Consider the following 17,273-nt stretch of genomic DNA (forward strand, 5'->3'; position numbering starts at 1 on the left):
TCACTCAAGGCTCCCCTTGAGAGTCAAGTGTGTTCCTAGCTAGCAGGGCAGATCTAGTGACTCCCAGTCAGAGACTTCCTGCTCTTAGGTGACTAAGTGGAGCCCCCACCTGGAGAAATGCCGTTTCATGACCTGACAGGGTTCTAATGTGACCAGACTGTGGTGGCCAAGACCTCATTTCCTCTGTTACACCCAGACAAGACTCCTAAGGGAAAACACTCATATTTAGGCAGCTGTGCTGGCCTGACACCTGAGAGACGTGAGTTGGGACTGTTTACAGTTCAAGGAGATTGATAATCTCAACTGCAGCTACCACTGTTATGGGGTCCACCTTAGATTCAACACAATGAAGATGGCAAAATTTTACAGTAATCAAGCCATATTGATCAAGCAGGGAGCATAGAACAAACAGGAGCTGAACTGCAACCCCCATCCCACCCTTTATCCCCCTACCCTGAGCCAGACTCTTACGGAGCCTTTAAACTTGAGAGCACTAAGCATCTGTGCTAAATTGCAGTTATATTTTTCCACCAATCAGGATTTAGGGATAGGGTACTTCCTTAGGATGTCTTTGGGGGGTATACTTATCCTGTTCTCACAAGTTGGTTTCTTCAACTTTGGCAGGGTGACTTGCCTAACATTCATGTCTCAACTTGCCAAGCAGGGTGTCAGTTACCCATGCACACATCTCTCTCTACCAAGCAGGATGTCAGTTACCCAGGGAAGTCTTGGGAACATAAACTTTATTTTACCCCCTATTCAAATGGGAAGTTTTACTTAAAATGGCTTCAGATTGGTTCCTTCTTACACCACATCTCTCCAGAAACCATGAAACCCACAACCCCTCCTTTCCTGCTCATGGTGCAGTGATCATCCTGCTGTTCTCAAACCCTTTAATTGCTGCTTGCACAATGCACCCCCAAATTCATCCCCAGTCTACAGTATGCTCTAAAGCTTGCATGTACCTCCTCCTGAGAACATCTCTGAAAGCCTCCCAGAGACCCTAAGCTCATCTCAGTCATCTCCCACTGCCAACCTCAGCACCTTGGAAAAGCCATCCTTAATATCTAGATCCCACTCCTGGTCAGTCTTCACTCTTAACTACCACAAAATACAATATCATGAATAGGATTTGTTAGGGTTTCTATTGCTGTGATGAAACACCATGACCAAAATGGGAGTGTTTCAGCTAACAATTCCCATGTAAGAGTTCTCACTGAGGGAAGGCAGGACAGGAACTCTAACAGGTCAAGAACTTGTAGGCAGGAGCTGATGCAGAAGCCATGGAAGGGTGCTGCTTACAGCTTGCTCTTCATGACTTGCTCAGGCTGCTTTCTTAATAGAACCCAGGACCATTAGCCCAGGGTTGGCCCCACCCACAATGGGCTGGACCTTCTGGGCCCTCCCTCATTGGTCACTAATTAAGAAAATGCCTTGCAACAGGATTTTTTAAATATATTTTTAATTAGGTATTTTCCTCATTTACATTTTCAATGCTATCCCAAAAGTCCCCCTTACCCTCCCCCCCCCCGAACTCCTACCCACCCCCACTCCCACTTCTTGGCCCTGCCGTTCCCCTGTACTGAGGCAGATAAAGTTTGCAAGTCCAATGGGCCTCTCTTTCCAGTGATGGCTGACTAGGCCATCTTTTGATACATATGCAGCTAGAGTCAAGAGCTCCGGAGTACTGGTTAGTTCGTAATGTTGTTCCACCTATAGGGTTGCAGATCTCTTTAGCTCCTTGGCTACTTTCTCTAGCTTCTCCATTGGGGGCCATGTGATCCATCCAATAACTGACTGTGAGCATCCACTTCTGTGTTTGCTAGGCCCCGGCATAGTCTCACAAGAGACAGCTATATCTGGGTCCTTTCAGCAAAATCTTGTTAGTGTGTGCAATAGTGTCAGCGTTTGGAAGCTGATTATGGGATGGATCCCCGGATATGGCAGTCCATCCTTTCGTCACAGCTCCAAACTTTGTCTCTGTAACTCCTTCTATGGATGTTTTGTTCCCAATTCTAAGAAGGGGCAAAGTGTCCACACTTTGGTCTTCGTTCTTCTTGAGTTTCATGTGTTTAGCAAATTGTTATATCTTGGGTATCCTAAGTTTCTGGACTAATATCCACTTATCAGTGAGTATATATTGTGTGAGTTCCTTTGTGATTGGGTTACCTCACCCAGGATGATGCCCTCCAGGTCCATCCATTTGCCTAGAAATTTCATAAATTCGTTGTTTTTAATAGCTGAGTAGTACTCCATTGTGTAAATGTTCCACATTTTCTGTATCCATTCCTCTTGAGGGGCATCTGGGTTCTTTCCAGCTTCTGGCTATTATAAATAAGGCTGCTATGAACATAGTGGAGCATGTGTCCTTCTTACCGGTTGGGGCATCTTCTGGATATATGCCCAGAAGAGGTATTGCTGGATCTTCCGGTAGTACTATGTCCAATTTTCTGAGGAACGGCCAGACTGATTTCCAGAGTGATTGTACAAGCTTGCAATCCCACCAACAATGGAGGAGTGTTCCTCTTTCTCCACATCCTTGCCAGCATCTGCTGTCACCTGAATTTTTGATCTTAGCCATTCTGACTGGTGTGAGGTGGAATCTCAGGGTTGTTTTGATTTGCATTTCCCTGATGATTAAGGATGCTGGACATTTTTTCAGGTTGCAGCAGGATTTTATGGAGTCATTTTTCAATTGAGATTCCTCTCTCAGGTGATTCTAGCATGTGTCAAGTTAACATAAAACAACCAGTACAACTAACCCTTGACAACTTGACACACCAACACATCACTTCTCTTATTTTTCTTTACTCTAGTTTTCTTTTTTCTCTTTTCTTCTCTCCTTACTCTCTCTGCCCCCCCCCCTTCCTTCCTTCCCTCCCTTCCAGTTTCCATGAGCCCCATGTGCCCTGCCTAGTTGACTCTATGGGCCATGTTCTCGAGATGTCCTTGACTCTTCTGGCTCCTAGATACCTTCTTCTTTTCTTTCAGTGTTTCTCTGGCTTTGCCTAGTGTTTTGCTGTGAGTGTTTGTATCTGCTCCCAACGGTTGGTGGACGCTGCGCCTCTGATGAAAGTTGAGCTAGGCACCAATATATGAGCATAGCAGATAATCATTAGGAATTATTTCATGGATGTTATTATTTTTATTGTTTGTTTGTTTGTTTGTTTGTAAGTTGTATTCAGCTTTATCCTGGATTTCTAGGCTTACCTGTCTCTAGTGCCTGGCCATTCATACAGTGTTAGGTGAGGGCTCCCTCTTATGGCAAGGACTTCAAATGAGACCAGTCATTGGTTGTTCACTTGCACAAATTCTGAATCACCAGGAGTAGTCCAGCACATTTTGCAGGCAGGGCATATGGTAGGTTGAAGGTTTTGTGGCTGGGTTGATGTCTAGTCCCACTGCTATAGTCCTAGCACAGGCAAGAAGATGGTTGGTTTGGGCTCCATGCCCTCTATTACTAAGATACATCACTAGGGTCATTCTCATAGATTCCAGGGAATTCTCACAGTACTAGGTCCCCCCTCAATCCTCACTTTCCCAGGGCAATCCAAGCATTGCCCATTGAGCCCTAATCATTGATTAGCCTCTCCAGGTCTATGGATTGTAGCATGATTATCTTTTACTTAACAGCTAATATCCACTTATAAGTGAGTGCATACCATGTTTGTCTTCCTGGGTCTGGCTAACCTCACTCAGGGTGATTTCATCAGGCCATTGTTTCAGGCAGTACATTAGAACATTTTATTTCTCATTTATGTCCAAGATAATGCATTAATAACACAATATAAAACATAAATAACTTGAAAAATCCCACACTCCTTACAAATTCAAACACATTAAAATTTTGATCTCTTTAAAATATCTAATCTCCTTTTCTAAAACAAAAATTCAATTTCTCTTTTAAATGTTTAATGTCTTTTAGCTGTGGGCTACTGTAAAAATCAAAATTAAGTTAAATGCTTTCTTCAAGAGGGAAAAACCAAGGCACAGTCATACTCTGAACAAAGCAAACTCCAACAGTGTAAATAACTAAATGTCTGATGTCTGGTGTTCACGCCTCCAAGAGTCTTAGGCCACTTCTCCAGCTCTGCCGTCTGCAGCACACACAGCTTGTCTTCTAGGTTCCAGCTAGCTCCACTCCACTGCTGCTGCCATTCGTGGCAGACATCCTGTGGCACTGGCATCTCTGAAACGGCTGGGGTCCCTTGCTATGACTGCACTGCACTTTCACCATCTTGTCCATCACAGCCAGTTCTTCAGCCCCAGCTGACTGGACAGCACACATTCTTCACACAAAAGGCCAGGTAGAGCCTTTGCTTCCCTCCTGAAACTTCACAAGCCGTCCCTGCATCGTCTGTACTGCTCTCAACAGTCTTATCTTTGAAGCTTCTAAAGAAGAGCTCACTGAACTCTCAAGACTCAATGACTTTTCTAGCCAAGGTTCCAAAAATCCTTCCATAATCCTCCCCCCAAAAAACATGGTCAGGTCTGTCATAGTGATATCCTTATATTCTTGTACCAACTTGTCTTAGTTATGATAAGTCTTAGTTACTGCTGCAAAGAAATGCCATGACCAAGCAGGTTAGGGATGGAAGGATTTAGTTCAGCTTATACTTTCAGGTTACAGCAATCCATTATTGAGAGAAGTCAGGACAAAAACTCACACAAGACAGGAACCTGGTGGCAGGAGCTGTTGCAGAAGCCATGGAGGGGAACAGCTTACTGGCTTACTTCTTATGGCTTGCTCAGCCTGCTTTCTTAGAACCATCAATACAGGACCACCAGCTCAGTAATAGCACCACCCAATCAATCATCCCCACCAATCACCAATTAAAAAAAAAAAAAGCCTCACAATCAACAGTACTTCGGACCAGGAGTAACCCTACAAAGTCAAATTTCCCAATAAAAACCTCAGTGCTGGTGATGTACTTCAGTTAATGGAGAACTGGCTTAGTGTTCAGGATGTTGGTCACTATCACCACATCAATAGGGTATAATAGCTGTACCCATTACCGTTACCTTGGCAACCTGAAAACAGGCAGGAGAATAAGAAGTTTAGAGTAATTTTTGGCTACAGTGTGAATTCAAGGTCAGTGCAGACTACATGAGGCCACACACACACACACACACACACACACACACATTTGAGTGATAATCAAAGACTGAGTTTCACACATAGAAATTAGATAATGTTTGTAGTATTTTCTGCTGCTTTCCAACAACTCACAGTGAGATCCTTTTACACCTTTTGTATTCAAAGTGTTTAAATTAAGAAGCAAGGTGTTTGTGGAGTAGCAGAGACTGAGGGTCCCTGCAGAACTGAGTGCTAGTAGGACATCTCCCAGGACACACGCAAGCCAAAGTGACTCTTACAAAAGAATCACCTCTATCCCCAAGCCATTTGCCCACTCTCCTGACACACACACAGTAGGGTATCATGGGCATCTTTTGAGTTATCCAAAGCCTTCCTTTCCCCCCATACATGGTTGGGTGGCATGGGTGTCTGCTGAGCTGTTAGCATGTTAACATTCCCCAGGCAATGTGACTACCAATCCTGAATTTACCTTTGAAGTTCTTGGAGATAAACCTGCCTAATTAAAAACGTTAGCATATTTTAAACCCATCTTGAAAACCTTCAGAAATGTCTGAAGAGGAACAAATTGTCCCTTTCCGACCAGAATTGTTGTTGAGTCTAAAGCAGCAGAACTCATCTGAACTGTGGTGACAAGGAGAGAAAGCAAGCCCAGGAGCTTTAAGATGGTTGTTCTTTCAGATGAGACATGTCTGATGCCCCACACAGGGACCCCTCACCTCCTCTTCCTCTCCTTACAATCCAAGTGACTGCTCTTCTGCCTCTCTCAGTTGAGTAGCAGTGAGTCCTCCTGCTTCTTCCTTACATAGTCTAGACAAATGATCCAGTAGCTTACCTTATTTTTAAAAAACAACAACTTTTTTTTTAAGCAACAGTAGTTTGAACTGTGAATTGGGTGCCTCTTCTGTAGATATTTTTATTTCCTTTTAGAATATTGGTATGTAAAGAATGAGAACCCATCTAAATGTGGGTGCATTTGTAAGTCATGAACACTATACATATATACATAGCCTGAATAGTATGTATTTGTCTATACTTTTCTTAATTTTTGAGCTTATAGTTCAATTACATTTCTTCCTTCCCTTTGATATATGCTCCCCACACACACATATACTCCTCCCTGCTCTCCTTTAAATTTATGGCCTCTTTTTTCATTGTCATTGTATGCATATACATATGTGTACATGCATATATATCCTAAATATAATCTATTGAGTGCATATAATGTTAGTTGAGTGTATATTTTCAGAGCTGATTTTTTTTTTTTTTTTTTTGGCACTGGACAGCCAAGTGCTAACAGAAGATCCTTTAGGCTGGGGCCATGTGCTATTATTCAGAGAGCACTTGGCATTGGTGGAAACTCAAAATTGTTCGCTGGCTGTGGCTGTAGGTGACTTCTAGAGTTCAGTACCAGCCTAATATGACAGACACTGGCCTAGTAGTTCCTGGTGGGCTCTGCCTTCTTCACTGGAAGTTATATTGAAGAAACTCATGTCTCTGAAGCAAAGTTTCCTCACTTCACTTGTGAAACCAACAAAGCTAGACTCTCTGCCTTCTGGAGGGTATATATATATATATATATATATATATATATATATATATATATATATATATATAAAATTTTCAAATATCATGATCTAGCTTTTTGCATTAGGTTAACCAACACGTGTCTCTATAAGTGGCATGTCTCATCATTCGTAGCTTATTTACACTGAATTTTATTTTTAACTTTATTTAAGATCTAATTTTAATACTCAAAGAAGTCAAGGAAAGCATACACTGCGCTGTTTCATTTACACAACTGAAAAGGACAGCAGAGACCATCAGATCACAGGTGCAGTCAGTCTGGAATCTGAGGAATCAAAACTGCAGCCAGATCGATTCCCGATGACTAGGGAGGTACTTTTTTTAAGACTTGGGGTGTCCCTGCAGCTTCTGGGTTCTCTGCTGGCTGCCTCAAAGACTTCAGACACATTCTAGGTGTTTCTAATCATATGACAGGGCACACAGAGCACAAAGAAACACCACCCTTTGAAGAGAGACCTAGAGATTGTTGGTTTAAGAGTAAAGAAAAAACAATGTAATTGCATTACCTGCAGCTACATTACGAACCCATCTGGAACCTTCTGGCTTTTCTGTTTGACTGAAAGAGAAAACTGAAAATAAGATATTAAAGATATCCCTGCCTGTGTGCTAAAAGAGAAGGCCAGAGACCTACTCGCAAGAGAAATACATTTTGTTTTGTTTTTTTGTTTTTGTTGTTGTTGTTGGGTTTTTTGTTTGGTTGGTTGGTTTTTTTTGAGAAAAACAAATTTCTTAAAATCAAATGGCCTGGGAACTACAGTCCAATTTATAAGCAGCTGTCGTTTGGTTGATGGCTCAATGTAAGAACTCCTTAGCAAATTCAGTGCACATGCTTGCTTGCTCCTTCTGGTTAAAGGTTTTTTGTTTTGTTTTGTTTTTTTAAATTGATTTCTGGTCTCTTTTACATGTATCTCTGGTGAAAAGAACTAAAATGGCCAGGGATGCAGGGGCACATGGCGATGCTCTATGCCAACACCATGGCCAGTGGCTAACTTGTCTCCAGACCTTCTGGACTCTGGAAGCATCCAGAAGTTGGAAGCCTGCAAAAAGTGAGAAAGATTTTAATGTGGGCACCGTGAGCACTGCAGCTCTTAATGTGCAGCTTAATCAGATAGAGACACAAGACCGCCACATCAGCTATTCACAGGCATTCAAGTCACTCAGGCTCCCAGTGACTGATCATGTGCACTTTGCTGGTTTGTGGCACTGTTAATTCACTTAACTCACAGCAAGAACCCTGTGGGGAGGAGTAACCCTGTCTCCATTCCAACGCAATGTATCAGTTAGTCTTTACTATATAAAAATGCACGGAAAGGCAGTGACTTCCAATGGTGACCACTTACTTCACCCACATTCTGTGCTTTGGTAAGGTATTCGTTCTGGCCCGAGCCAGGTGGGCTGATCTCTACTGTCAACTGTTGCACCTGGAGAGCGCTGGCATTCCCACCAGCAGCTGCACAGTCAAGTGTAATAGGTTTCTTTACTTGTCTGGCAGAGAAGATGTTATCAGCATCTTCTTTACTTGTCTGGCAGATGCAGCTAAGCTGTGTGGAGTTCGGCTATTTTTCCTAAAGAATTATTTATTAGTGTGTGTGTGTGTGTGTGTGTGTATGTATGTGTGTGTGTGTGTGTGTGTGTGTGTGTGTGTGTGTGTGTGATGTGTGTGCTCTGGTACATTGGAGGACAGAAAAAGGAAACTAGATAAACAAATTTGACAACATAGATGCTGAGAATTAAGCTCTTTTTTGAAGATTAACAGCTGAGCATCTCTCCATTTTGGCTTTTGTTATTCTAATCATTGAGCATGTTGATTGCCTACCTTTCTAACATGACCGTTGAGGTCCAAAACAGGAGCAATATGGCTTAGCATGGAAAGGCACCTGCTCCATGCCCGAAACCCTACGGTTGATCCATGTTGACCATAATGACCAAGTTACTTCTCTAAAGGAGTGACTCAGGAAGTTCTAACTATCCCCAGCACCTCTCCCAATTTAATATTCTCAGTCTTTCCATTTACTCCAAAGTGGATTAACATTATTAGTATTTCTAATGAAATTCTATGTAGACAATTAGAAGTGTTTTGAAAAAAGGCATTTGCCTTTTCAGACAATAAAAACTGTTTTTTCTTTATATGCTGGCCTAGATTGCCATGGTGATAGGGAACATGAAGTTTCTGCAGGGATTCCTTTACAGGAAATAATGTCACTAATTGAGGCATGGACTCCATATGTGTCAACCTGCGACAAATTTAATTCCTTACTCATGGGGTTGGAATCTAATGAATCATTAGTTTCTTATAGAGAGAATGGGAGCAGCCCCTGCAGCAGCCTAAACCTGTTAGGACAGGGGACACTTGGCTTCCAATGCTACACAGGGCATCAGATAAAGTATAAGAGAGAGAGCTATATTAGAGACATACAGATGTTGAACAAACACAAGTAACAGGTAAAGGTAGGAAGTCTTTTCAGAATACATCAGGAGAGACTATCACAGCTTCTAGGCACAAAAACTTTCTTATGCATTATAAGGCTGCAGAGATGGATCTGCACAAATGGCTCACCAAGTAGAACCACTCGCCCCGCAAGCATAAGGACTGGATTTCAGATCCCTAGCACCCACATACAGGCTGGCAGGTATAGTGGCCTGACTCCAATCCCGGAACATAGGAGGAGAGCTAGGAGGGCCCCGGAGCAAGCTGGATAGCCCAAGTAGTCAACTCGGTGTGCTCTGGGTTCAGACTTTGCCTCAATAAGATGAGGAAGAGTCCCAGTATCAACCTATAGCCTCATATACATATGAACACAATACATGTACCCTGACGCACATGTGCACTTACACATGCAGACATACTCATGCCCATATGTACCATAAACATGCAAAAAGATGCAATGTATTTGTGGAGGTAAAGTTTCCATAAATACATATAAATTATGTTTCCAAATATTTAAATGCTGACAGACCCTTCTCATACTGTTGGTTCTATAATCTGACTTAAGCATACACCTGAATCCATGGAACAAACCCTAACAATATATTCTTTTACACCACATTTCTTTCTTTCTTATAAAAGTGATTTTGGAGTAGAGTCCACTATAAAAACCATCTTGGACCAATGCTTCTTGCTTTTTTATTTCTTTGCTATAGACCTGTTGTAAGCATTGCTTTATGTTAGCTTTAACATGAGTTTTTAACATATCTTCCTAATTGTAACCAAGCTTAAACATGCTGAATTAATTAAAACATAAAGTAGTTGAAGAAAATGTCTTGGCTACCCAGAAAGTTTCTAGTAAGTTCTACTGCATACTCTTGACCTACTATAAATATAAATCTCAGCCTTGATTAGGAAAGAAGTGTAGAAATACAGTTAGGTGACTGATGTAAGGGAACAAGATTAATGAGGCAACAGCCTTAGTGAGATGCTTTCTGCCAACAGCACAAGTCCCCATCCCCGTTTTTCAAAGGGAAAAAGAGGTAACACATTTAAAGAAATTTTTTTGTGTGACTAAAATGCAAGAAATCATATTTCACAAATACTAGCCCCACAAGTGAACAATAGGACATAAAATATGAAAGCTTTTGCCAGGGTACTGAAGTTTGTATTAGTCCGTTCAGTAAAAATCTTCACACCCACAACAACTGAGAATGAATCAGGTCTACTGTTTTTTTGATTAGTGTGACTATAATGAAAATGCTCAGTTTCATAGTTTGGGCAACCGCAAATTGACCCCATTCCCTTTGCCTAACATGGTTCAGGGAAGCAAGTGTACTCAGTAAGGGTCATAGTGGGGGATGGGGACACCAAATGTAGAAATGACAACTTGATAACAGCACTCTCTCTTTCTCAAAGGTGTGCTGGAATGGCCATTTTGGACAAAACTGGTTGTGGTGGCTATTGGCTTCACGGGAGGTCTCGTCTTCATGTATGTACAGTGTAAAGTCTACGTCCAACTGTGGCGCCGGCTGAAGGCCTACAACCGTGTGATCTTTGTGCAGAATTGCCCAGACACTGCCAACAAACTGGAGAAGAACTTCCCGTGTAATGTGAACACGGAAATCAAGGATGCTGTGGTTGTGCCTGTGCCACAGACAGGTTCAAATACACTGCCAACTGCAGAGGGAGCCCCACCTGAGGTTATACCAGTCTGATGGAACTAGAGGGGAACTTCTTCACAGAAGGATTTTTGCAGCCCCCAGCCACTACCAACAGAAGTGCTTCTGCTCTGGTGGCTTCTTAATCTTCTCCTTTCCCCTACTGTCTTGTTTGTCCTGACTTGGAGCAAAAAGGAAATGAGAAGAAAATAACACATGACCAGGATCTCAAGAAGCAGAGCCGTCGGTGGGACCTGGAAAGGCAGAGTGTCTTGGGGAATGAGTTCATAAGGAATGGTTGGTACACGCCAGTCTTCCAGAGTGATGGACATGTGATACGCCTTCAAGTAGTGCAGAGGAATCCCTTAACAGACTTCAATTGCAATGTATGCTTCTTTGTAGGGTTCTGTAATGTTAGCCTTCTCCACTGGAAATGACACACACACACGCACACACACACAAAACAAAAAATTTGGTCTTAAGCCTGAAAGTGTGTGCGTTATCCCTAAGTCACACCAGAAGCAAACTTGGAGGACTTGAGAGGGTTTTTTTTTTATACTTTGACAGCTGATTTTTTCTGGCTATTGTGAAGTCTGGTTATTTTGACAGATGCATGTTTTTAAATGGATGCAATACACATTTGATGATAGAAATGTTTAAAATTTTGTTTAAATGATGGAAGAAGAGATTTTCAGGGCATTGTGGAATTTAGCTTTCACTGTTTTTTGGACCACTATCATGCCATGTTTTTGTTTTTGTTTTTGTTTTTGTTTTTGTTTTTTTCTGGTCCCTCTTACACAGTGCTCAACAACAGATATATAACACGAGCTACAAAGGCAACCACAGTTGTAAATTTTAAATCTCCTAGTGTGCCACATTAGGAAAAGTAAAAATAAATAGGTCAATTATTTTCATAATTTAGTTAACTCTACATATACAAGTTATTTCATGTCATCAATGAAAACAGTTAAAAGATAGCTTTCATTATTTTCTTGAACCAAGTCTTCAAAATTCTGCATGTATTTATGACACACCTCAATATGAATAAAGTGTGTCAGACAGGATTTAATTAAGAATATTGGTTAGCAGAGCCCTTGCATTAGAAACTACATCTGTTTCATTTAAGTTGGTTATTTTAAAACAGCAGTTTAATCTGTGATTCTGTTTTTCAGTTTCATTTAAAGGTTACAATTTACAAAGCACTAAACTCACCACATTAAGTATTCTGGCTTGATTTCAACCAACTTTCAAAGGGGCGGAAAAAAAAACCACAAAAGTATAGGAAGTCAGTAAAATGTGTAGCAATGTTATGAAGTCAACTTCTGTATAGAAGCTATAAAGTAATTATGATAGGGAAAATTATTTTGCCACTAAATCAGGTGTGTTAAGGTTTTTAAATCCACATGGAGGGTCAACGTGACATGGGTACCTTAATTAAGGATCTTAACCCAGTGTTTAAACCTGACAGTATTTCCCTCACTCAGCTCAAAAGTAAAAATATTCAATACATTCCATGGTGAGAGATAAGATAGGCTGTCGGTTCAACAGCTGACTACTGTGCTCTACACAGACTCAAATCAACTGATATGAATGATAACTGCAATGAGCTGGGTAAATACTCACAAACAGTAGTTAGCTGTCGAAAGAAAGATGACCACATTTTTTAAAGTGACTTTTGTTGTTGTTGTTGTTGTTGTTGTTGTTGTTGTTGTTGTTAGCTGTCATTATTTATTATCCTGAAGAGGCAGAGATGGCCCTAAGAACCAAAGCACGGGCATCACGTTGCACACATCTGGGATCCATATCCATGAACTTTGTAATAATCAGTGTTTGTTCTTCGTGGGTGATAAAGGAAAAGGAAAGACAAAATGATCTTTCAATGAGAAGAGTATTTGTAGTGACTGACACTGGGTCCAAATCGTCCCACCCTTAGAAATAAAGACACAGTAAACAATGTCAATTGTGTATGACCTGTATATTCATGTATATATGCAAGAGAAATGTTAAGGTCAAGTCAAGTCAAACAACAAAAGGTTAAATACTCATCTTTCTTAAAACCTGTAGGAGGGACATGGATTAAATATGCACGGACAAAGCAATGGACATAACTAATCCGGACCAGGCCTTCAGCACAAATAACTGGAACTTTGTATTAACTTCCTGCAAAGTTTTCATTTTAAATATTTAAAAAGAATAGGACAGCAAAGGAAGGAAGGATGGATGGATTGCCCGTGACTTCACACAAAGGGGTTGACCATCATTCAATTTTTCTGTATAGTTCCCCTTGCTCTTCCTATGATGATAATTTGTCGTCTACCAATACTGCACAAGAAGAGATAGATCTACCTCTTCTTGCAAGTGCAAACTAAAAATGATTTACCTTTTTACCACAGGAAGAAATGAGTTAAATACCTTAATTACCACAGAAAATACTGTTTACAACCAAGATGGATATTTGAGTAGCTTGTTTCATAGAGGAAGGTGGTTGGCTACAACTAATTTTCCAAGGTGGATACCAGTACTAAAACAAAGAGAATAAAAAGCAGAGACAAGCTTTGCTACAACAATAAGAAAAGATAGCACATTGTTTTAAAGTAATAGCTAAACGCTTCAAGTTAACTATGGTGAGCTTTGTTTTTAAATGAGTATATGATAGAATTCTGAACAGCGTATGTACCACACAGTGATTATTCTGATATATTTTGATGCTTTAAAACCCACATTTTTTCCTCTAAATTATTACCTGAAATTACTATTTATGATTCAAACCATCTGCCCTAACTATTCATATATACAACAGTGGTGTTGGAGCCGGGCATAGTAGGTACACACCTGTAATCCCAACACTCTGGAAGCTTAGGACTTCAGGGTTATCCTCTCCTACATAGTGAATCCCAACTAAAGGCTAGCCTAGGCTGCATGAGAGCTTTCTTCAAAAGTCAAACAAACAAACAAGGTTTAAAACTCAATGAATAAATCCAGTAATGAAAATATCTTTTCACATTGTGTGGTAATGGTGTTTTCCCTTAATAACAATGAAAGGTTTGGCTTTGATGGCCTGACTTACTGCTCAAGGAGAAAAACCAGCTTGACAGAATGACATTGTCTTCAAGTGTGTTTACCTGCTCTCATGGAAAAAATAAAGTGAAATTAAAACAAAATTATCCCTGAGTTTAGATTGTTAAAAGTGGATTTTTATAAACACAACATAAAGCTGTGCTAAGAAACACCATAAACCAGACTTCGAAAGCGCTTCCTATCAAGAGCTGACATTTTCACTAGGTGTAATTAGTCAATGAGAAATGAAGTAAATTAAAGCATTTAAGGTAAAGCCTAGGGATGGACGAGGTGCATTAGTGGTTAGACACTTTCTGCTCTCATAGAAGCTCCTGGTCGAGCTCTCAGCATACACGTAACAGGGCACAACCGCCTGTAGCTCCAACTCCACCTCTTCTGGTCTCTGTGGTCTCTAGTCACAGTCACACACACACACACGAGAGAGAGAGAGAGAGAGAGAGAGAGAGAGAGAGAGAGAGAGAGAGAGAGAGAGAGAGAGAGAGAGAAAGAGAGAGAGAAAGAGAAAGAGAAAGAGAGACACAGAGAGAGAGACAGAGAGAGAGAGAGAGAGAGAAAGAGTAAAGTGACCCAAAGCATGTAAACTTAAGTATAAAACCCTACAAAAATGGAGAAAAAGAAAATCTTGAGTCCCAATTTCCCAGGGTTACAATGCAGACAGTAGTCTTTCTCAGACTGTCCCAGGATCAAAACTTCACTTCGAGGAGCTGCTGCTGCTGCTACTGGTGATGATATCCCACAAAATAACCCTCATCCATACTGATAATTTTTCTTTTGTGAAGACGTAGGTAGCCTCCATTTGTTCTTCAACTAAAAAATGAGGTCATTAATACAATGACATCATCAAGAGAAATCACAAAGGTGGGGGTGGGAGGGAGGGAATCTATTCATTCCATCTGTCAGATATAATTTATCTTGCCTTACCAATGGATGTTTTGGAGCAAATACTAAGTGCAGAAGCTAAAACCTACCATCATTATTGTAACTGGTCCTTCCATCAGCCCAATGGTGCTATTTTACATAACAATACAACTAAAAGGAAGCTGTTCTGTTGGGCTGCAGTGTTTCCCCCATATCTGAAGGAAGCCCATGTTGAAATTAGATATAACATTCAAACAAAGGAGAAAGTATTAACTGTGCAATTCTTTGAGATTGGGCATTTGTACATTTTTAGTTTTACCTAATTGTCTTTCATTAACAATTTACTGTTTGTGAGTAATGTGTGCTTAACAAACTAAGGAAACTAATTATCTGTGAAAGACTTTGTATATTAAACAAATGCTCCAAACCTTGGCTGTAGTTTCTCTGCTTTCTGTCTAATGTACTGGGATTCCTAGGGTTGTATTTACAGCACTAGAAACCCTTGAATTCTTCATTTAAGATTTGATAATGGTCTAAGTTTTTAACTAGAATCTGAACATACTTATGTTAAATCTATAGTGACCAATGTTGAGTTATTACTGGAAATTTGGGTGCCCCACCGACACCATCATATTACTGGGGAAATTGAGAACCCCTTTCAGGGTTCTTAGTCTTATCAATAAAATAATTTGTTATCAGACTCAGAAAGAAGCTCCAGGACAATTTTATTAGACTTTAATCAACAACATGGCAGGTGAGCTGGAAATTACAGCAGCTACCAGGAGAGAATGAGGACGTTGGAGAGCCATGTCAAGTTAATGTTTAGCAATGGGTGTCAGCCACAAGTGGAACAAGCAGCTGTATGTCCTAGGGCTTCAGAGAAAAAGTGATGAGAGCCCAAGGGTGAGAGAAAGCATGCTCAAGTTCAGAACCATTTTGGGGAGTTGGAAGGGGGCGGGGATCAGGACAAAACAAAGCAAAACAACCCCTCCCCCCTTTTCTGAGGGGACTGAACTAACAAAGCTTCATGGTAACTCAATAGTAACTGCACCTGGGCCCAGCTTTCTAGGGGGAAAGTACATTATCTCATTAAAGGGATCAGTAATCCTCTATCTCTTTAGCATCAGTTAGAGTGAACTGGCCTTTCTAAGGGTTTACCCAGCTGGTGGGCCAGCTCAACTGGATTAACTCTTATGTCTTGGGTAACTTGGCCAGGAGTAAATAACATTCTTTTGACCAAAAAGAAATAGATTTCCTTAGTGGGCCTCAAAAATAGTTAAGAATAAAGAAATAGTTAACAATAAAGTCCCAGAATGCACTTTTAAAAAGTGTAAGGAGTATGAGCAGTGGGTGAGTCTCACGTCCAACTGCTCTACCTCCCGCACTGCACGGCTGTCAGGTCGGATGGGGCACAGCTCCTTCCTTGCCAAGCTCTCATTGCTTGCAGCCCAGGGAGGTTTTGTAGAGACTTCCAGGCTGGGAGAACTCTCCATTTGTAGCTTTGTCAAAGAAAAGAACTTGAGGACAAGTCAACGTGAAGCAGTCAATGCATTAAAAAGCTAGAAAAAAAAAATACAAAGAAGCACATCCACGCAAGGTGTGTCTGCTTTCTTAGGGTCGCCTCCAGTGTGTTTACAGGGAATATGCTTACATATTCATACACAGGTATCCCTGCAGGTTCCCAAGTTACAGTCCAGAGAGGGATTTACAACAATCTAAGAGAACAGTTACAGAACGGAAAGATTTCAGGCAAGATCTGGGTCTCAGAGAAAACAATATGGAGTAGGGTTTGCTTGCCCGTGAAATGCAAACAGTGCAGCAAAAGAATACAGGGGAGCTGTTTAATATGAGATCCAATAGCTGGCAGTGATGCAGTTACAAACCTTGAAAAAGTCATAAAATAATTATCTTTTTTTTTCCTTTTTTTAAAATTAGGTATTTTCTTCAATTACATTTCCAGTGCTATCCCAAAAGTCCCCCATGCCCTCCCCCCACACACACACACACTCCTACCCACCCCCACTCCCACTTCTTGGCCCTGGCATTCCCCTGTACTGAGGCAGATAAAGTTTGCACGACCAATGGGCCTCTCTTGCCACTGATGGCCGACTTGGCCATCTTCTGCTACATATGCAGCTAGAGACATGAACTCCGGGGGGGGGGGGTACTGGTTAGTTCATATTGTTGTTCCACCTATAGGGTTGCAGATCCCTTTAGCTCCTTGGCTACTTTCTCTAGCTCCTCCATTGGAGGCCCTGTGATCCATCCAATAGCTGACTGTGATCATCCACTTCTGTGTTTGCTAGGCCCTGACATAGTCTCACAAGAGAAAGCTATATCAGGGTCCTTTCAGCAAAATCTTGCCAGTGTATGCAATGGTGTCAGCGTTTGGAGGCTGATTATGGGGTGGATCCCTGGGTATGGCAGTTTCTAGATGGTCCATCCTTTCGTCTCAGCTGCAAACTTTGTTACTCCTTCCATGGGTGTTTTGTTCCCAATTCTAAGAAGGGGCAAAGTGGCCACACTTTGGTCTTCGTTCTTCTTGAGTTTCATGTGTTTTACAAATTGT

At 41.2% G+C, this 17,273-nt stretch overlaps 1 protein-coding gene across 14 annotated transcripts in view; it reads left to right on the top strand.

Moving 5' to 3' along the window:
* The window catches only part of Marchf1 (membrane associated ring-CH-type finger 1), an 854,833-nt gene extending 839,697 nt beyond the window's left edge, over window positions 1-15,136 (top strand). For 7 of the 14 annotated variants that reach the window (NM_001293784.1, NM_001363124.1, NM_001363123.1 and 4 more), the window contains one exon: window positions 10,527-13,932. In NM_001293784.1, coding sequence (NP_001280713.1) covers window positions 10,527-10,825 — 299 coding nt within the window. In that variant the 3' untranslated portion in view covers window positions 10,826-13,932. Of the gene's footprint in view, window positions 1-10,526 lie in introns of all 14 variants that reach the window. The other 7 variants (XM_030243794.1, XM_017312978.2, XM_011242329.3 and 4 more) reach the window with 2 other exon arrangements.
* Window positions 15,137-17,273: the final 2,137 nt, after the last annotated feature.

Source organism: Mus musculus, chromosome 8 (genome assembly GCF_000001635.26).
Source record: "Mus musculus strain C57BL/6J chromosome 8, GRCm38.p6 C57BL/6J".
Taxonomy (NCBI): Eukaryota; Metazoa; Chordata; class Mammalia; order Rodentia; family Muridae; genus Mus; species Mus musculus.